The sequence below is a fragment of the Petromyzon marinus genome, chromosome 66, assembly GCF_048934315.1.
Source record: "Petromyzon marinus isolate PM22_M1 ecotype Great Lakes invasive population chromosome 66, UKy_Petmar_22M1.pri1.0, whole genome shotgun sequence".
NCBI classification, from domain to species: domain Eukaryota; kingdom Metazoa; phylum Chordata; class Hyperoartia; order Petromyzontiformes; family Petromyzontidae; genus Petromyzon; species Petromyzon marinus.
Window position 1 is genome coordinate 4,574,529 of NC_133732.1, and position 21,651 is coordinate 4,596,179.

The 21,651-nt window shown below is 52.5% G+C and overlaps 1 protein-coding gene across 3 annotated transcripts in view; it reads right to left on the reverse strand.

The window, feature by feature from the left end:
• LOC116957918 (uncharacterized) overlaps nucleotides 1-19,761 on the reverse strand; it is a 182,695-nt gene extending 162,934 nt beyond the window's left edge. For all 3 annotated transcript variants that reach the window (XM_076054558.1, XM_076054557.1, XM_076054556.1), the window contains exons 1-3: nucleotides 19,529-19,761; nucleotides 4,329-4,374; nucleotides 788-908 (exon numbers count right to left, since the gene is read on the reverse strand). In XM_076054558.1, coding sequence (XP_075910673.1) covers nucleotides 788-908; nucleotides 4,329-4,374; nucleotides 19,529-19,623 — 262 coding nt within the window. In that variant the 5' untranslated portion in view covers nucleotides 19,624-19,761. The remainder of the gene's footprint in view (nucleotides 1-787; nucleotides 909-4,328; nucleotides 4,375-19,528) is intronic.
• Nucleotides 19,762-21,651: the final 1,890 nt, after the last annotated feature.

Here is a 21,651-nt window from a genome sequence, read left to right on the forward strand (position 1 = left end):
ACCGCCGCCACCACCACCACCACCGCCACGACCGCCACCAAGACCACCACCGTCACCACCACCACCACCAACGTCACCACCACCACCACCACCACCGCCACGACCGCCACCAAGACCACCACCGTCACCACCACCACCACCAACGTCACCACCACCACCACCACCACCTCACCATCACCACCACCACCTCACCATCACCACCACCACCACCATCACCACCACCACCACCACCTCACCATCACCACCACCACCACCTCACCACCACCACCACCACCTCACCATCACCACCACCATCACCACCACCACCACCTCACCATCACCACCACCACCACCTCACCACCACCACCACCACCTCACCATCACCACCACCACCACCACCACCACCTCACCATCACCACCACCACCACCACCACCACCTCACCACCACCACCACCATCACCACCACCACCACCACCACCACCTCACCACCACCACCACCACCACCTCACCATCACCACCACCACCACCACCACCTCACCACCACCACCTCACCACCACCACCATCACCACCACCACCACCACCTCACCACCACCACCACCACCACCTCACCACCACCACCACCACCACCACCTCACCACCACCACCTCACCATCACCACCACCACCACCACCACCTCACCATCACCACCATCACCACCACCACCACCACCACCTCACCATCACCACCACCACCACCACCACCACCTCACCACCACCACCATCACCACCACCACCTCACCACCACCACCACCACGAGTGCGCTGCTCACCGGGGCGTTCCGTGGGCCCCCCGCGCCTCGTGCCGCCGCCGTCACCGCCGTCACCGTCGCGGTCTTCGTGCTCCTCCTTGATGGTGGCCGCGGTGGAACGGGCCGAGTCCATCCCTGTCGCCTGCACCGGGCAGGCGGGGGGGGGGGGGGGGGTGACATAGCCGACAACGCCGTGGCACGCGGCAATAGGTGGCACCACGGTGCCGAGATGTTGACTACCTCGCCTGGTACGCAGGAGGTAGTGGGTTCCACCACCACCACCATCATCATCACGGTGGCTACGAGATGTTGACTACCTCGCCTGGTGTACAGGAGGTCGTGGGTTCCACCATCATCATCATCGTCATCACGGTGGCTAGGAGATGTTGACTACCTCGCCTGGTGTACAGGAGGTCGTGGGTTCCACCACCACCACCACCACCATCATCACGGTGGCTACGAGATGTTGACTACCTCGCCTGGTGTACAGGAGGTCATGGGTGCCACCACCATCATCATCATCACGGTGGCTATGAGATGTTGACTACCTCGCCCGGTGTACAGGAGGTCGTGGGTGCCACCACCATCATCATCATCACGGTGGCTAGGAGATGTTGACTACCTCGCCTGGTGTACAGGAGGTCGTGGGTTCCACCACCACCACCATCATCATCATCATCATCACGGTGGCTAGGAGATGTTGACTACCTCGCTTGGTACGCAGGAGGTCGTGGGTTCCAACACCACGACCATCATCATCACGGTGGCTAGGAGATGTTGACTACCTCGCCTGGTTTACAGGAGGTCGTGGGTTCTACCACCACCATCATCATCACGGTGGCTAGGAGATGTTGACTAACTCGCCTGGTATGCGGGAGGTCGTGGGTTCCACCACCACCATCATCATCACGGTGGCTAGGAGATGTTGACTACCTCGCCTGGTGTACAGGAGGTCGTGGGTTCCACCATCATCATTACGGTGGCTAGGAGATCGTGACTACCTCGCCTGGTTTACAGGAGGTCGTGGGTTCCACCACCACCATCATCGTCACGGTGGCTAGGAGATGTTGACTACCTCGCCTGGTGTACAGGAGGTCGTGGGTTCCACCACCACCACCATCATCACGGTGGCTAGGAAATGTTGACTACCTCACCTGGTGTACAGGAGGTCGTGGGTTTCACCACCACCATCATCATCACGGTGGCTAGGAGATGTTGACTACCTCGCCTGGTGTACAGGAGGTCGTGGGTTCCACCACCATCATCATCATCACGGTGGCTAGGAGATGTTGACTACCTCGCCTTGTGTACAGGAGGTCGTGAGTTCCACCACCACCATCATCACGGTGGCTCGGAAATGATGACCTCGCCTGGTACGCAGGAGTTCGTGGGTTCCACCACCACCATCATCATCACGGTGGCAAGGAGATGTTGACTACCACGCCTGGTGTGCAGGAGGTTGTGGGTTCCACCACCACCATCATCATTACGGTGGCTAGGAGATGTTGACTACCTCGCCTGGTGTACAGGAGGTCGTGGGTTCCACCATCACCATCATCACCACGGTGGCTAGTAGATGTTGACTACCTCGCCTGGTGTACAGCAGGTCGTGGATTCCACCAACACCACCATCACGGTGGCTAGGAGATGTTGACTACCTCGCCTGGTGTACAGGTGGTCGTGGGTTCCACCACCACCACCATCATCACGGTGGCTAGGAGATGTTGACAACCTCGCCTGGTACGTGGGAGGTCGTGGGTTCCACCACCACCATCATCATTACGGTGGCTAGGAGATGTTGACTACCTCGCCTGGTACGCAGGAGGTCGTGGGTTCCACCACCACCATCATCAACACGGTGGCTAGGAGATGTTGACTACCTCGCGTGGTACGCAGGAGGTCGTGGGTTCCACCACCACCATCATCATCACGGTGGCTAGGAGATGTTGACTACCTCGCCTGGTGCGCAGGAGGTCGTGGGTTCCACCACCACCACCATCATCACAGTGGCTAGATGTTGACTACCTCGCCTGGTGTACAGGAGGTCGTGGGTTCCACCACCATCATCACGGTGGCTAGGAGATGTTAACTACCTCGCCTGGTCTACAGAAGGTCGTGGGTTCCACCACCATCATCACGGTGGCTAGGAGATGTTGACTACCTCCCTTGGTGTACAGGAGGTCGTGGGTTGTACCACCACCATCATAACGGTGGCTAGGAGATGTTGACTACCTCGCCTGGTGTACAGGAAGTCGTGGGTTCCACCACCAAAACCATCATCATCAAGGTGGGTAGGAGATGTTGACTACCTCGCCTGGTGTACAGGAGGTCGTGGGTTCAACCACCACCACCACCACCATCATCACGGTGGGTAGATGTTGACTACCTCGCCTGGCAGGCAGGAGGTCGCGGGTTCGATCCCGACCCTGACTGCGTCGTCAGGGCTTTTCCCTCCAGGACCTCCGTTTTTTCCCCCCCCCTCCACATTTCCAACAAAGCGATCTCAACGGCTGGCTGCGTAACGGCGCTGAAGAAGCTCACCGTGCATACATTTGCCGGCTGCTATCGATGTCTTCGCGACTATCCACCCTCGTTGTGTTTCTATTAGGCGCTTAACGATTAATCGATTTCAAATCGATTTCAAGTTGCGATTAATCGCAACTTGAAAACAACGCGATTGGCAGATGGCGAGGGCCGCGATTTTTTGTTGCCGATTTGAAAAGTCCCGCCGCTTACCCTTAGGGCATGGGGATTCCTGCGGCCAGGAAAACTTCAAATCAAGAAAGTCCTCATTGTTTTTTTTTCGGCCAAAGTCACGCGCGTAGGAATACCGTTAAGATTACATTAAAAACAAATCAATCACGACATTTCGCCCGCAACGCAAGCGATCCTCATCATGTGTTAAAAAAAAACAACAAATCACGGAGGTAAATACAATTCAGATCTACAAACACAGACGTAATTTCAACCGAGAGGATGGTTTCAAATTAAGCAACCATTGGAAAGACGTTCTAAATCGAACCAATCATTAAACTAATTTTCAATGGTACGGTATATTTTTCAAGTAGTGGTACCTTAAACTTTCGCAGCTCTTAAAAAAATTCCCTTTTCACACCACCAATAGGTGAACGCCCCCCCTCGCCAACCGGCATGTTCACCCGCACGTACACCGCCTCTACACCGTTCATCGTGCTAAGTCGGCCAATCAAATGCTAATTTTTTATGCTAATTCCTTTGTCAAGGCACCTTAATTACTCGCACACAGCTTAAAGGTCCGCGGTCTGAGCGTGGCTGTGTTTCACTCCAGCGCTGTCCTCGAGACAGCCTGATCCCTTCAGCCTGATGAAGGCCGCTTGTGTTGTGGCCGAAACGTCGTGATTTTTTTGTCGTTTTATTTTTCACCTACGTGACTTTACCGAATAGAACCAAAGAGTATGGATCCTTGCAGTCACGAAAGCTTTAAATCTAGAAAAGAAGATGAGAGACGAGAGAATTCAACAAACCTAAGAAAGAATTGCATGATGCACAACCAGTCAGGTCAACGACACAGTGAGACACTTACCTGGTGGACCACGAATTTCAGAAGACTGCTAAATTTCGTGTTCAACCTGTGGAGTGAGCATACCAGCATAGACAGAGTGAACAAATACGAGGTGCGAGTCAGAAAAACATACATCTTCAAGAAAGTCGTATTACGGTAAAAAAAAAGATTAAAACCTTGGATTTGCGAGCGCAATTCCTTCCGGGAAACGTGTTTGGTAATCCAAAGCGCTTGTATATGAAAGCGCTCGGACGTCAAAGCACTCGTACGTCAAAGCACTCGTACATCAAAGCACTCGTACATCAAAGCACTCGTACATCAAAACACTCGTATATCAAAGCACCCATACATCAAAGCGCTCGTACATCAAAACACTCGTACATCAAAGCACTCGTACGTCAAAGCACTCGTATATCAAAGCACTCGTATATCAAAGCACTCATACATCAAAGCACTCGTACATCAAAGCACTCGTATATCAAAGCACTCGTATATCAAAGCGCTCGTATATCAAAAGCTCTTACGTCAAAGCACTCGTACATCAAAGGACTCGTATATCAAAGCACTCATACATCGAAGCACTCGTATATCAAAGCACTCGTATATCAAAGCACTCATACATCAAAGCACTCGTACATCAAAGCACTCATACATCAAAGCACTCGTACATCAAAACACTTGTATATCAAAGCACTCGTACATCAAAGCGCTCGTACATCAAAAGCTCTTACGTCAAAGCACTCGTACATCAAAGCACTCATATATCAAAGCACTCGTATATCAAAGCGCTCGTACATCAAAGCACTCGTACGTCAAAGCACTCGTACATCAAAACACTCGTACATCAAAGCACTCGTACATCAAAGCACTCGTACGTCAAAGCACTCGTACATCAAAGCACTCGTACGTCAAAGCACTCGTATGTCAAAGCACTCATGCATCAAAGCACTCGTACATTAAAGCACTCATATATCAAAGCACTCGTATATCAAAGCACTCGTATATCAAAGCACTCGTACGTCAAAGCACTCGTATATCAAAGCACTCGTATATCAAAGCGCTCGTACATCAAAGCACTCGTACGTCAAAGTACTCGTACATCAAAGCACTCGTATATCAAAGCACTCGTATATCAAAGCACTCGTATATCAAAGCACTCGTATATCAAAGCGCTCGTACATCAAAGCACTCGTACGTCAAAGTACTCGTATATTAAAGCACCCGTACGTCAAAGCACTCGTACATCAAAACACTCGTACATCAAAGCACTCGTACATCAAAACACTCGTACGTCAAAGCACTCGTACATCAAAACACTCGTATATCAAAGCACTCGTACATCAAAGCGCTCGTACATCAAAAGCTCTTACGTCAAAGCACTCGTACATCAAAGCACTCGTACATCAAAGCACTCGTACGTCAAAGCACTCGTACATCAAAGCACTCGTACGTCAAAGCACTCGTATGTCAAAGCAGTCATGCATCAAAGCACTCGTACATTAAAGCACTCGTATATCAAAGCACTCGTATATCAAAGCACTCGTATATCAAAGCACTCGTACGTCAAAGCACTCGTATATCAAAGCACTCGTATATCAAAGCGCTCGTACATCAAAGCACTCGTACGTCAAAGCACTCGTATGTCAAAGCAGTCATGCATCAAAGCACTCGTACATTAAAACACTCGTACGTCAAAGCACTCGTACATCAAAACACTCGTATATCAAAGCACTCGTACATCAAAGCGCTCGTACGTCAAAGCACTCGTACATCAAAACACTCGTACATCAAAGCACTCGTACATCAAAACACTCGTACGTCAAAGCACTCGTACATCAAAACACTCGTATATCAAAGCACTCGTACATCAAAGCGCTCGTACGTCAAAGTACTCGTATATCAAAGCACTCGTATATCAAAGCACTCGTATATCAAAGCGCTCGTACGTCAAAGCGCTCGTATATCAAAACACTCGTATATCAAAACACTCGTATATCAAAGCGCTCGTACGTCAAAGCGCTCGTATGTCAAAGCACTCGTACGTCAAAGCACTCGTACATCAAAGCACTCGTACGTCAAAGCACTCGTACGTCAAAGCACTTGTACGTCATAGCACTCATGCATCAAAGCACTCTTAGATCAAAGCACTCGTACATTAAAGCACTCGTATATCAAAGCACTCGTATATCAAAGCACTCGTACGTCAAAGCACTCGTACGTCAAAGCACTCGTACATCAAAGCACTCGCATATCAAAGCACTCGTACGTCAAAGCACTCGTACGTCAAAGCACTCGTACGTCAAAGCACTCGTATATCAAAACACTCGTATATCAAAACACTCGTACGTCAAAGCACTCGTACGTCAAAGGACTCGTACGTCAAAACACTCGTACGTCAAAACACTCGTACGTCAAACACTCGTATATCAAAGCACTCGAACATCAAAACACTCGTACATCAAAACACTCGTACATCAAAACACTCGTACATCAAAACACTCGTACATCAAAACACTCGTACATCAAAACACTCGGACGTCAAAGCACTCGTACATCAAAACACTCGTACATCAAAACACTCGTACATCAAAACACTCGTACATCAAAACACTCGTACATCAAAACACTCGTATATCAAAGCACTCGTATATCAAAGCACTCGTATATCAAAGCACTCGTACGTCAAAGCACTCGTATATCAAAGCACTCGTATATTAAAGCGCTCGTACATCAAAGCACTCGTACATCAAAGTACTCGTATATCAAAGCACACGTACGTCAAAGCACTCGTACATCAAAACACTCGAACATCAAAGCACTCGTACATCAAAACACTCGTACGTCAAAGCACTCGTACATCAAAACACTCGTATATCAATGCACTCGTACATCAAAACACTCGTACATCAAAGCACTCGTATATCAAAGCACTCTTACATCAAAGCACTCGTATATCAAAGCGCTCGTACGTCAAAGCACTTGTACATTAAAGCGCCCGTACGTCAAAGTACTCGTACATCAAAGCACTCGTATATCAAAGCACTCGTATATCAAAGTGCTCGTACATCAAAGCGCTCGTACGTCAAAGTACTCGTATATCAAAGCACTCGTACGTCAAAGCACTCGTACATCAAAACACTCGTACATAAAAGCACTCTTACATCAAAGCACTCGTACATTAAAGCACTCGTATATCAAAGCACTCGTACGTCAAAGCACTCGTACGTCAAAGCACTCGTACGTCAAAGCACTCGTACATCAAAGCACTCGTATATCAAAGCACTCGTATGTCAAAGCACTCGTACGTCAAAGCACTCGTACGTCAACGCACTCGTACATCAAAGCACTCGTACAGCAAAGCACTCGTATATCAAAACACTCGTATATCAAAACACTCGTGCGTCAAAGGACTCGTACGTCAAAACACTCGTACGTCAAAACACTCGTACGTAAAAACACTCGTACATCGAAACACTCGTACATCAAAACACTCGTACATCAAAACACTCGTACATCAAAACACTCGTACGTCAAAGCACTCGTACATCAAAGCACTCGTACGTCAAAGCACTCGTACATCAAAGCACTCGTACGTCAAAGCACTCGTATGTCAAAGCACTCATGCATCAAAGCACTCGTACATTAAAGCACTCGTATATCAAAGCACTCGTATATCAGAGCACTCGTATATCAAAGCACTCGTACGTCAAAGCACTCGTACATCAAAACACTCATACGACAAAGCACTCGTACGTCAAAGCACTCGTACGTCAAAGTACTCGTATATCAAAGCACTCGTACGTCAAAGCACACGTACATCAAAACACTCGTACATCAAAGCACTCGTACGTCAAAACACTCGTACGTAAAAGCACTCGTACATCAAAACACTCGTATATCAAAGCACTCGTACATCAAAACACTCGTACATCAAAGCACTCGTATATCAAAGCACTCTTACATCAAAGCACTCGTATATCAAAGCGCTCGCACGTCAAAGCGCTCGTACGTCAAAGTACTCGTATATCAAAGCACTCGTATATAAAAGCGCTCGTACATCAAAGCGCTCGTACGTCAAAGTACTCGTATATCAAAGCACTCGTACGTCAAAGCACTCGTACATCAAAACACTCGTACATCAAAGCACTCGTACATCAAAACACTCGTACGTCAAAGCACTCGTACGTCAAAGCACTCATGCATCAAAGCACTCTTACATCAAAGCACTCGTACATTAAAGCACTCGTATATCAAAGCACTCGTACGTCAAAGCACTCGTACGTCAAAGCACTCGTACATCAAAGCACTCGTACATCAAAGCACTCGTACGTCAAAGCACTCGTACGTCAAAGCACTCGTACGTCAAAGCACTCGTATATCAAAACACTCGTATATCAAAACACTCGTACGTCAAAGCACTTGTACGTCAAAGGACTAGTACGTCAAAACACTCGTACGTCAAAACACTCGTACGTCAAAACACTCGTACATCAAAACACTCGTACATCAAAACACTCGTACGTCAAAGCACTCGTACATCAAAACACTCGTTCGTCAAAGCACTCGTACGTCAAAGCACTCGTGCGTCAAAGCACTCGTACGTCAAAATACTCGTACATCAAAACACTCGTACGTCAAAGCACTCGTACGTCAAAACACTCGTACGTCAAAGCACTCGTATATCAAAACACTCGTACGTCAAAACACTCGTACGTCAAAGCACTCGTACATCAAAGCAGTCGTACGTCAAAGCGCTCGTATATCAAAGCACTCTTACATCAAAGCACTCGTACATCAAAACACTCGTATATCAAAGCGCTCGTTCGTCAAAACACTCGTACGTCAAAACACTCGTACGTCAAAACACTCGTACGTCAAAGAGCTCGTATATCAAAGCACTCGTACGTCAAAACACTCGCAGGCGAATTCACTCGCAATCCAAGGTTTGTTTTAACTCTGTTACTTTCTTATTGGAATTGTGTGTGTTTTTTATTTAAATATTATAACTTCGTTTATTTAACTTAACAATTGTTCTACGTTTGATTGTTCCATTCCAATGAAGACGTTTCGGTAAAATTTCACGCAGGAAGCAATTCGCACATCGTGGTGGTATCACGTGGTAATGCTCCACCACCACGTGACGATAACACGGTGAGTAGTGATGGTGAATAGTGATGGTGAGTAGTGAAGGTGATGGTGAATAGTGATGGTGAATAGTGATGGTGAATAGTGAATAGTGATGGTGAATAGTGATTGATGGTGAATAGTGATGGTGAATAGTGATGGTGAATAGTGATGGTGAGTAGTGATGGTGAGTAGTGATGGTGAATAGTGATGGTGAATAGTGGTGTTGATTGATGGTGAATAGTGATGGTGAATAGTGATGGTGAATAGTGATGGTGAATAGTGATGGTGAATAGTGATGGTGAGTAGTGATGGTGAGTAGTGATGGTGAATAGTGATGGTGAATAGTGATGGTGAGTAGTGATGGTGAGTAGTGATGGTGATGGTGAATAGTGATGGTGAATAGTGATGGTGAATAGTGATAGTGAATAGTGATGGTGATGGTGAATAGTGATGGTGATTAGTGATGGTGATGGTGAGTAGTGATGGTGAATAGTGATGGTGAATAGTGATGGTGATGGTGAATAGTGATGGTGAGTAGTGATGGTGAATGGTGATGGTGAGTAGTGATGGTGAATAGTGATGGTGAATAGTGATGGTGAATAGTGATGGTGAATAGTGATGGTGAATAGCGATGGTGAATAGTGGTGTTGATTGATGGTGAATAGTGATGGTGAATAGTGATGGTGAATAGTGATGGTGAATAGTGATGGTGAATAGTGATGGTGAATAGTGATGGTGAATAGTGGTGTGATTGATGGTGAATAGTGATGGTGAATAGTGATGGTGAATAGTGATGGTGAATAGTGATGGTGAATATTGATGGTGAATAGTGATGGTGAATAGTGATGGTGAATAGTGATGGTGAATAGTGATGGTGAATAGTGATGGTGAATAGTGATGGTGAATAGTGGTGTTGATTGATGGTGAATAGTGATGGTGAATAGTGATGGTGAATAGTGATGGTGATGGTGAATAGTGATGGTGAATATTGATGGTGAATATTGATGGTGAATAGTGATGGTGAATAGTGATGGTGAATAGTGATGGTGATGGTGAATAGTGATGGTGAATAGTGATGGTGAATAGTGATGGTGAATAGTGATGGTGATGGTGAATAGTGATGTGAATAGTGATGGCGAGTAGTGATGGTGAATAGTGATGGTGAATAGTGATGGTGAGTAGCGATGGTGAATAGTGATGGTGAATAGTGATGGTGAATAGTGATGGTGAATAGTGATGGTGAGTAGTGATGGTGAGTAGCGATGGTGAGTAGTGATGGTGAGTAGTGATGGTGAATAGTGATGGTGATGGTGAATAGTGATGGTGAATAGTGATGGTGAGTAGTGATGGTGAATAGTGATGGTGAATAGTGATGGTGAATAGTGATGGTGAATAGTGATGGTGAGTAGTGATGGTGAATAGTGATCGTGATGGTGGATAGCGATGGTGAATAGTGATGGTGAATAGTGATGGTGAATAGTGATGGCGAGTAGTGATGGTGAGAAGTGATGGTGAATAGTGATGGTGAATAGTGATGGTGATGGTGAATAGTGATGGTGAATAGTGATGGTGAATAGTGATGGTGAGTAGTGATGGTGAATAGTGATGGTGAATAGTGTTGGTGAGTAGTGATGGTGAGTAGCGATGGTGAATAGTGATGGTGAATAGTGATGGTGAATAGTGTTGGCGAGTAGTGATGGTGAGTAGCGATGGCGAGTAGTGATGGTGAATAGTGATGGTGAATAGTGATGGTGAGTAGTGATGGTGAATAGTGATGGTGATGGTGAATAGTGATGGTAAATAGTGATGGTGAATAGCGAGTGGGGAGAGTGGGGAGAGAGGGGAGAGAGTGGGGAGAGAGGGGGAGAGAGTGGGGAGAGAGTGGGGAGAGAGTGGGGAGAGAGAGGGGAGAGAGTGGGGGGAGAGTGGGGAGAGAGTGGGGAGAGAGGGGGGAGAGAGTGGGGAGAGTGGGAGAGAGTGGGGGAGAGAGTGGGGGGAGAGTGGGGAGAGAGTGGGGAGAGAGTGGGGGAGAGTGGGGAGAGAGGGGGGAGAGTGGGGGGAGAGTGGGGGAGAGTGGGGGGAGAGTGGGGAGAGAGTGGGGAGAGTGGGGGAAAGTGAGGGGAGAGTGGGGGGAGAGTGAGGGTAGAGTGGGGAGAGAGTGGGGAGAGAGTGGGGGAGAGAGTGGGGAAAGAGTGGGGAGAGTGGGGGGAGAGTGGGGGAGAGGTGGGGAGAGAGTGGGGAGAGAGTGGGGAGAGTGGGGAGAGAGTGGGGAGAGAGTGGGGAGAGAGTGGGGAGAGAATGGGGAGAGAGTGGGGAGAGAGTGGGGAGAGAGTGGGAAAGTGGGGGGAGAGTGGGGGGAGAGTGGGGGGAGAGTGGGGGGAGAGTGGGGGGAGAGTGTGGGGGAGAGTGGGGAGAGTGTGGGGGAGAGTGGGGAGAGAGTGGGGAGAGAGTGGGGAGAGTGGGGGAGAGTGGGGGGAGAGTGTGGGGGAGAGTGGGGAGAGTGGGGGAGAGTGGGGGGAGAGTGTGGGGGAGAGTGGGGAGAGTGGGGGGAGAGTGGGAGAGAGTGGGGAGAGTGGGGAGAGAGTGGGAGAGAATGGGGGAGAGAGTGGGGGGAGAGTGGGGGAGAGAGTGGGGAGAGTGGGGAGAGAGTGGGGAGAGAATGGGGAGAGAGTGGGGAGAGTGGGGGGAGAGTGGGGAGAGAGTGGGGAGAGTGTGGGGGAGAGTGGGGGGAGAGTGGGGAAAGAGTGGGGAGAGTGTGGGGGAGAGTGGGGGGAGAGTGGGGGGAGAGTGGGCGGAGAGTGAGGAGAGGGGAGAGTGGGGGAGAGTGGGGAGAGTGGGCGGAGAGTGGGGAGAGTGGGGGAGAGTGGGGAGAGTGGGGGGAGAGTGGGGAGAGAGGAGAGAGTAGGGATAGTGTGTGGAGTGTGGGGAGAGAGAGGTTGAGAGAGGGGAGTGTGGGAGAATGGGGAGAGAGTGGGGGAGATGAGGAGAGAGTGGGGGAGAGAGTGGGGAGAGAGGGGAGAGAGTGGGGAGGGTGGGGGGAGAGTGGGGGGAGAGTGGGGAGAGTGGAGGGAGAGTGAGGAGAGAGTGGGGGAGTGGGGAGAGAGTGGGGGGAGAGTGGGGAGAGTGGGGAGAGAGTGGGGGGAGAGTGAGGAGAGAGTGGGCGGAGAGTGGGGAGAGAGTGGGGGAGAGTGGGGAGAGAGTGGTGGGAGAGTGGGAGAGAGTGGGGGAGAGTGGGGAGAGAGTGGGGGGAGAGTGGGGAGAGAGTGGGGAAGAGTGGGGGAGAGTCGGGGGAGAGTGGGGAGACTGTGGGGGGAGAGTGGGGAGAGAGTGGGAGAGAGGGGGGAGAGAGAGTGGGAGAGATGGGGAGAGAGTGGGGGGAGAGGAGAGAGTGGGGGGAGAGTGGGGGGAGAGGAGAGAGTGGGGGAGAGGAGAGAGAGGTGAGAGAGGGGAGTGTGGGGAGAGTGGGGGAGAGTGGAGAGAGAGTGGGGAGAGAGTGGGGAGAGAGTGGGGAGAGTGGGGGGAGAGTGGGGGGAGAGTGGGGAGAGAGTGGGGGGAGAGTGAGGAGAGAGTGGGGTAGAGTGGGGAGAGAGTGGGGGGAGAGTGTGGGGAGAGTGGGGGGAGAGTGGGGGGAGAGTGGGGAGGAGTGGGGAGAGGTGGGGAGGAGGTGGGGAGAGAGTGGGAGAGAGTGGGGAGAGTGGGAGAGAGTGGGGGGAGAGTGAGGAGAGAGTGGGGGGGAGTGGGGAGAGAGTGGGGAGAGAGTGGGGGGAGAGTGGGGAGAGTGGGGAGAGAGTGAGGGGAGAGTGGGGGAGAGAGTGGGGAGAGTGGGGAGAGTGGGGGGAGAGTGAGGGGAGAGTGGGGAGAGAGTGGGGAGAGAGTGGGGAGTGGGGGGAGAGTGGGGAGAGGAGTGGGAGAGAGTGTGGGGAGAGTGTGGGGAGAGTGGGGGAGAGTGGGGAGAGAGTGGGGGGAGAGTGGGGGGAGAGTGGGGAGAGAGTGGGGAGAGAGTGGGGAGAGTGGGGGGAGAGTGAGGGGAGAGTGGGGAGAGTGGGGAGAGAGTGGGGGAGAGTGGGGAGAGAGTGGGGGGAGAGAGTGGGGGGAGAGTGGGGAGAGAGTGGGGAGAGAGTGGGGAGAGTGGGGGGAGAGTGAGGGGAGAGTGGGGGAGTGGGAAGAGAGAGGGGAGAGTGGGGAGAGAGTGGGGAGAGAGTGGGGTAGAGAGTGGGGAGAGAGTGGAGAGAGTGGGGAGAGAGTGGGGAGAGGGTGGGGAGAGTGGGGGGAGAGTGGGGGAGAGAGTGGGGAGAGAGTGGGGAGAGTGGGGAGAGAGTGGGGAGAGAATGGGGAGAGTGGGGGGAGAGTGGGGGAGAGAGTGGGGAGAGGTGGGGAGAGAGTGGGGGAGAGAGTGTGGAGAGAGTGGGGGGAGGAGGGGGGAGAGTGGGGGAGAGTGGGGAGAGTGGGGGAGAGTGGGGAGAGAGTGGGCGGAGAGTGGGGAGAGAGTGGGGGGAGAGTGGGGAGAGAGTGGGGGAGAGTGGGGAGAGAGTGGGGGAGAGTGGGGAGAGAGTGGGGGAGAGTGGGGAGAGAGTGGGGGAGAGTGGGGAGAGAGTCGGGGGAGAGTGGGGAGACTGTGGGGGGAGAGTGGGGAGAGAGTGGGGAGAGAGGGGGGAGAGAGTGGGGAGAGATTAGGGAGACAGTGGGGGGAGAGGAGAGAGTGGGGGGGAGAGTGGGGGGAGAGGAGAGAGTGGGGGGAGAGGAGAGAGAGGTGAGAGAGGGGAGTGTGGGGGAGTGGGGGAGAGTGGAGAGAGAGTGGGGAGAGAGTGGGGAGAGAGTGGGGAGAGTGGGGGGAGAGTGGGGGGAGAGTGGGGAGAGAGTGGGGGGAGAGTGAGGAGAGAGTGGGGGTAGTGGGGAGAGGATGTGGGGAGAGTGTGGGGAGAGTGGGGAGAGAGTGGGGGGAGAGTGGGGAGAGAGTGGGGAGAGAGTGGGGAGAGAGTGGGGAGAGTGGGGAGGAGTGGGGGGAGAGTGAGGAGAGAGTGGGGGAGAGTGGGAGAGAGTGGGGAGAGAGTGGGGGAGAGAGTGGGGAGAGTGGGGAGAGAGTGAGGGGAGAGTGCGGAGAGAGTGGGAGAGTGGGGAGAGTGGGGGGAGAGTGGGGGAGAGTGGGGAGAGAGTGGGGAGAGAGTGGGGAGAGTGGGAGTGGGGGGAGAGTGGGGAGAGAGTGGGGAGAGAGTGTGGGGAGAGTGTGGGGAGAGTGGGGGAGAGTGGGGAGAGAGTGGGGGGAGAGTGGGGGGAGGTGGGGAGAGATGGGGAGAGAGTGGGGAGAGTGGGGGGAGAGTGAGGGGAGAGTGGGAGAGTGGGGAGAGAGTGGGGGGAGAGAGTGGGGGGAGAGAGTGGGGGGAGAGGGGAGAGAGTGGGGAGAGAGTGGGGAGAGAGTGGCGCGAGTGGGGGAGAGAGGGAGGGAGAGTGGGGGAGTGGGAAGAGAGTGGGGAGAGTGGGGAGAGAGTGGGAGAGAGTGGGTAGAGAGTGGGGAGAGAGTGGAGAGAGTGGGAGAGAGTGGGGAGAGGGTGGGGAGAGTGGGGGGAGAGTGGGGAGAGAGTGGGAGAGAGGTGGGGAGAGTGGGGAGAGAGTGGGGAGAGAATGGGGAGAGTGGGGGAGAGTGGGAGGGGAGAGAGTGGGGAGAGAGTGGGGAGAGAGTGGGGGAGAGAGTGTGGAGAGAGTGGGGGAGGAGGGGGGAGAGTGGGGGGAGAGTGGGAGAGAGTGGGGGGAGAGTGGGGAGAGAGTGGGCGGAGAGTGGGGAGAGAGTGGGGGGAGAGTGGGGAGAGAGTGGTGGGAGGGGAGAGTGGGGAGAGAGTGGGGGAGAGTGGGGAGAGAGTGGGGGAGAGTGGGGAGAGAGTGGGGGAGAGTGGGGAGAGAGTCCGGGGGAGAGTGGGGAGGACTGTGGGGGGAGAGTGGGGAGAGAGTGGGGAGAGAGGGGGGAGAGAGTGGGGAGAGATTGGGGAGAGAGTGGGGGAGAGGAGAGAGTGGGGGGAGAGTGGGGGGAGAGGAGAGAGTGGGGGGAGAGGAGAGAGAGGTGAGAGAGGGGAGTGTGGGGAGAGTGGGGGAGAGTGGAGAGAGAGTGGGGAGAGAGTGGGGAGAAGTGGGAGAGTGGGGGAGAGAGTGGGGGAGAGAGTGGGGGGAGAGTGGGGAGAGAGTGGGGAGTGGGGGGAGAGTGGGGAGAGAGTGGGGAGAGAGTGGGGAGAGAGTGGGGGGAGTGGGGAGAGAGAGGTGAGAGAGGGGAGTGTGGGGAGTGTGGGGAGAATGTGGGGAGAGTGGGGGAGAGTAGGGGGAGTGTGGGGAGAGAGTGGGGGGAGAGTGAGGAGAGAGTGGGGGTAGAGTGGGGAGAGAGAGGGGGGGAGTGTGGGGAGAGTGGGGGGAAGTGGGGGGCGAGTGGGGAGAGAGTGGGGAGAGAGTGGGGAGAGAGTGGGGAGAGTGGGGAGAGTGGGGGGAGAGTGGGGGAGAGTGGGGAGAGAGTGGGGGGAGAGTGAGGAGAGAGTGGGGGTAGAGTGGGGAGAGAGTGGGGGGAGAGTGTGGGAGAGGTGGGGGGAGAGTGGGGGGAGAGTGGGGAGAGAGTGGGGAGAGAGTGGGGAGAGAGTGGGGAGAGTGGGGAGAGAGTGGGGGGAGAGTGAGGAGAGAGTGGGGGAGAGTGGGGAGAGAGTGGGGAGAGAGTGGGGGGAGAGTGGGGAGAGTGGGGAGAGAGTGAGGGGAGAGTGCGGAGAGAGTGGGGAGAGTGGGGAGAGTGGGGGGAGAGTGAGGGGAGAGTGGGGAGAGAGTGGGGAGAGAGTGGGGAGAGAGTGGGGAGTGGGGGGAGAGTGGGGAGAGAGTGGGGAGAGAGTGTGGGGAGAGTGTGGGGAGAGTGGGGGGAGAGTGGGGAGAGAGTGGGGGGAGAGTGGGGGGAGAGTGGGGAGAGAGTGGGGAGAGAGTGGGGAGAGTGGGGGGAGAGTGGGGGGAGAGTGAGGGGAGAGTGGGGAGAGTGGGGAGAGGTGGGGGAGAGAGTGGGGGGAGAGAGTGGGGGGAGAGGGGAGAGAGTGGGGAGAGAGTGGGCGAGAGTGGGGAGAGTGGGGGGAGAGTGAGGGGAGAGTGGGGGAGTGGGAAGAGAGTGGGGAGAGTGGGGAGAGAGTGGGGAGAGAGTGGGTAGAGAGTGGGGAGAGAGTGGAGAGAGTGGGGAGAGAGTGGGGAGAGGGTGGGGAGAGTGGGGGGAGAGTGGGGAGAGAGTGGGGAGAGTGGGGAGAGAGTGGGGAGAGAATGGGGAGAGTGGGGGAGAGTGGGGAGAGAGTGGGGAGAGAGTGGGGAGAGAGTGGGGGAGAGAGTGTGGAGAGAGTGGGGGGAGGAGGGGGGAGAGTGGGGGGAGAGTGGGGAGAGAGTGGGGGGAGAGTGGGGAGAGAGTGGGCGGAGAGTGGGAGAGAGTGGGGGGAGAGTGGGAGAGAGTGGGGGGAGAGTGGGGAGAGAGTGGGGGAGAGTGGGGAGAGAGTGGGGGGAGAGTGGGGAGAGAGTGGGGGAGAGTGGGGAGAGAGTCGGGGGAGAGTGGGGAGACTGTGGGGGGAGAGTGGGGAGAGAGTGGGGAGAGAGGGGGGAGAGAGTGGGGAGAGATTGGGGAGAGAGTGGGGGGAGAGGAGAGAGTGGGGGGAGAGTGGGGGGAGAGTGGGGGAGTGGGGAGAGTGGGGAGAGTGGGGAGAGAGTGAGGGGAGAGAGAGACTGGTGAGTTTGGTGAGAGAGAGAGTGAGAGGTGAGAGTGTGTGAGAGAGAGACTGTGTGGAGTGTGTGTGAGGAGAGGTCAGAGTGTGTGAGAGAGAGAGAGTGTGTAGTGTGTGTAGTGTGTAGAGTGGTGAGTGTGTGTGTGTAGTGTGGTGAGTGGTGAGTGTGTGTAGTGTGTGTAGTGTGGTGAGTGGTGAGTGTGTGTAGTGTGTAGTGTGTGGTGAGTAGTGAGTGTGGTAGTGTGTGTGTGTAGTGTGTGGAGTGTGTGTGTAGTGTGTGTAGTGTGGTGAGTGGTGAGTCTGTGTAGTGTGTGTAGTGTGTGTGTACTGTGTGTGTGTAGTGTGTGTGTAGTGTGTGGAGTGTGTGTGTAGTGTGTGTAGTGTGGTGAGTGGTGAGTGTGTGTAGTTTGCGTAGTGTGGTGAGTGGTGAGTGTGTGTAGTATGTGTGTAGTGTGTGGAGTGTGGTGAGTGGTGAGTGTGTGTAGTGTGTTGAGTGGTGAGTGTGTGTAGTGTGTGTAGTGTGTATGTAGTGTGGTGAGTGTGTGTAGTGTGTGTGTAGTGTGTGTAGTGTGGTGAGTGGTGAGTGTGTGTAGTGTGGTGAGTGGTGAGTGTGTGTAATGTGTGTGTAGTGTGTATGTAGTGTGTGTAGTGTGGTGACTGTTGAGTGTGTGTAGTGTGTGTGTGTAGTGTAGTGAGTGTGTGTAGTGTGTGTATAGTGTGTGTAGTGTGTGTGTGTAGTGTGTGTAGTGTGTGTGTGTAGTGTGTGTATAGTGTGTGTAGTGTGTGTGTAGTGTGGTGAGTGTGTAGTGTGTGTAGTGTGTGTGTAGTGTGTGTATAGTGTGTGTAGTGTGGTGAGTGGTGAGTGTGTGTAGTGTGTGTATAGTGTGTGTGTAGTGTGTATGTGTTATGCGTGTGTAGTGTGTGTAGTGTAGTGTGTGTAGTGTGGTGAGTGGTGAGTGTGTGTAGTGTGTGTGTAGTGTGTGTGTATAGTGTGTGTAGTGTGGTGTGTAGTGTGTGTGTGTAGTGTGTGTGTAGTGTGGTGAGTGTGTAGTGTTTGTAGTGTGTGTGTAGTGTGTGTATAGTGTGTGTAGTGTGGTGAGTGGTGAGTGTGTGTAGTGTGTGTATAGTGTGTGTGTAGTGTGTATGTGTTATGCGTGTGTAGTGTGTGTAGTGTAGTGTGTGTAGTGTGGTGAGTGGTGAGTGTGTGTAGTGTGTGTGTAGTGTGTGTGTAGTGTGTGTGTGTAGTGTGTGTATAGTGTGTGTAGTGTGGTGTGTGTAGTGTGTGTGTGTAGTGTGTGTGTAGTGTGGTGAGTGTGTAGTGTGTGTAGTGTGTGTGTAGTGTGTGTATAGTGTGTGTAGTGTGGTGAGTGGTGAGGGTGTGTAGTGTGTGTATAGTGTGTGTGTAGTGTGTATGTGTTATGCGTGTGTAGTGTGTGTAGTGTAGTGTGTGTAGTGTGGTGAGTGGTGAGTGTGTGTAGTGTGTGTAGTGTGTGTGTAGTGTGTGGGGAGAGAGTGTGTAGTGTGTGTGTAGTGTGTGTGTAGTGTGTGTAGTGTGGTGAGTGGTGAGTGTGTGTAGTGTGTGTATAGTGTGTGTGTAGTGTGTATGTGTTATGCGTGTGTAGTGTGTGTAGTGTAGTGTGTGTAGTGTGGTGAGTGGTGAGTATGTGTGTGTGTAGTGTGTGTAGTGTGTGGGGAGAGAGAGTGTGTAGTGTATGTAGTGTGTGTGTAGTGTGTGTAGTGTGGGGGAGAGAGAGTGTGTAGTGTGTGTGTAGTGTGTGTATAGTGTGTAGTGTGTGTATAGTGTGTAGTGTCTGTGTAGTGTGGTGTGTGTGTAGTGAGTGTGTAGTGTGTGTAGTCTGGTGAGTGGTGAGTGTGTGTAGTGTGTGTATAGTGTGTGTAGTGTGTGTGTGTAGTGTGGTGATTGGTGAGTGTGTGTAGTGTGTGTAGTGTGTGTGTAGTGTGTATGTGTAGTGCGTGTGTAGTGTGGTGTGTAGTGTGTGTGTAGTGTGTGTGTAGTGTGTGTGTAGTGTGTGTAGTGTGTGTGTGTAGTGTGGTGTGTATTTTGTGGTGAGTGTGTGTAGTGTGTGTAGTGTGTGTGTAGTGTGTGGGAAGAGAGAGTGTGTAGTGTATAGTGTAGTGTGTATAGTGTATAGTATATAATGTAGTGTATAGTGTAGTGTATAGTGTATAGTAGTGTAGTGTAGTGTGTATAGTGTATAGTATATAATGTAGTGTATAGTGTAGTGTATAGTAGTGTATAGTGTGTAGTGTATAGTATATAAATGTAGTGTATTGTGTAGTGTTATAGTAGTGTAGTGTATAGTGTAGTGTATAGAGCCAAGGCGTTGCAGTCTGCGGGGTCCTGCTGAGCCACGGCCTCACCCAGCAGCGAAGCGAAGGCCCCAGCCGTAGAGCTCGCAGGGGGAGAGGCGGGGAGCCCCCGCAACATGAATAGAGACACGGAGACCCGGTAACATGATTAGCGTCGTTAGGGGGCCCCCGGTGACATGAATAGCGAGAGGGGGTTACCCGGTAACATGAATAGCAAGGCAGAGGCTCGGTAACATGAATAGCGAGGCAGAGGCTCGGTAACATGAATATCGAGACAGAGGCCTGGTAACATGAATAGTGAGACAGAGGCTCGGTAACATGAATGCGAGGCAGAGGTCAGTAACCATGAATAGAGAGACAGGGGCCCTATAACATGAATATCGGAGCGGAGCCGGCAACAAATAGCCAGACGGAGGCCCGGCAACATGAATAGCGAGACGCAGACCCGGTAACATGAATAGCGAGACGGAGGCCCTGTAGCATGAATAGCGAGACGGAGGCCCGGCAACATGAATAGCGAGACGGAGGCCCGGTACCATGAATAGCAATACGGCGGCCCGGTAACATGAATAGCGAAACGCAGACCCGGTAACATGAATACCGAGACGGAGGCCCTGTAGCATGAATAGCGATACGGAGGCCCGGCAACATGAATAGCGAGACGGAGGCCCGGTAAATTGAATACAGAGACGGAGGCCTGGCAACATGAATTGCGAGACGTGGGCCCGGTAGCGTGGAATAGCGAGAGAGAGGGGGTGGAACACTCATTCCGTGTGTACTCACTCTGTGTGTACACACTCACTCACTCTGTGTGTACACGTTCACTCCGTGTGTATACACTCACTCACTCTGTGTGTACACACTCACTCTGTGTGTACACACTCACTCACTCTGTGTGTACACACTCACTCACTCTGTGTGTACACACTCACTCTGTGTATACACACTCACTCACTCTGTGTGTACACACTCACTCTGTGTGTACACACTCACTCACTCTGTGTGTACACACTCACTCACTCTGTGTGTACACACTCATCATTCTGTGTGTACACACTCACTCACTCTGTGTGTACACACTCACTCTGTGTATACACACTCACTCACTCTGTGTGTACTCACTCTGTGTGTACACGCTCACTGTGTGTGTACACACTCATTCCGTGTGTACACACTCACTCTGTGTCTACACACTCACTCTGTGTACACACTCACTCCGCGTGTACACACTCACTCACTCCGCGTGTACACACTCACTCCGTGTGTACTCACTCACTCCGCGTGTACACACTCACTCCGTGTGTACACACAGAGTGAGCGTGTACACACTCACTCTGTGTGTACACACTCACTCTGTGTGTACTCACTCTGTGTGTACACGCTCACTGTGTGTGTACACACTCATTCCGTGTGTACACACTCACTGCGTGTATACACACTCACTCTGTGTGTACACACTCACTCACTCTGTGTGTACACACTATGTGTACAACTCACTCTGTGTGTACTCACTCTGTGTGTACTCACTCTGTGTGTACACACTCACTCTGTGTGTACTCACTCTGTGTGTACACACTCACTCTGTGTGTATTCACTCTGTGTGTACACGCTCACTGTGTGTGTACACACTCACTCACTCTGTGTGTACACACTCACTCTGTGTGTATTCACTCTGTGTGTACACGCTCACTGTGTGTGTACACACTCACTCACTCTGTGTGTACACACTCACTCTGTGTGTAGACACTGTGTGTACTCACTCACTCACTCTGTGTGTACACACTCACTCTGTGTGTACACACTCACTCCGTGTGTACATAACTCACTCTGTGTGTACACACTCACTCTGTGTGTACACACTCATTCCGTGTGTACACCCTCACTCTGTGTGTACACTCACTCTGTGTGTACACACTCATTCCGTGTGTACACACTCACTCCGTGTGTACGCACTCACTCTGTGTGTGTACACACTCACTCTGTGTGTACACACTCACTCCGCGTGTACACACTCACTCACTCTGTGTACTCACTCATCATCACACCTGATGATGATTGCTTCTTGTGTTGCAGTCGAAACGTCACGAGAATTTTATCGTTTTATATTTTTATTATTTTATTGTCTCCCTATCTACGTGGTGGCGACTTTACCCAAAGAACCAAGAATGTGAATC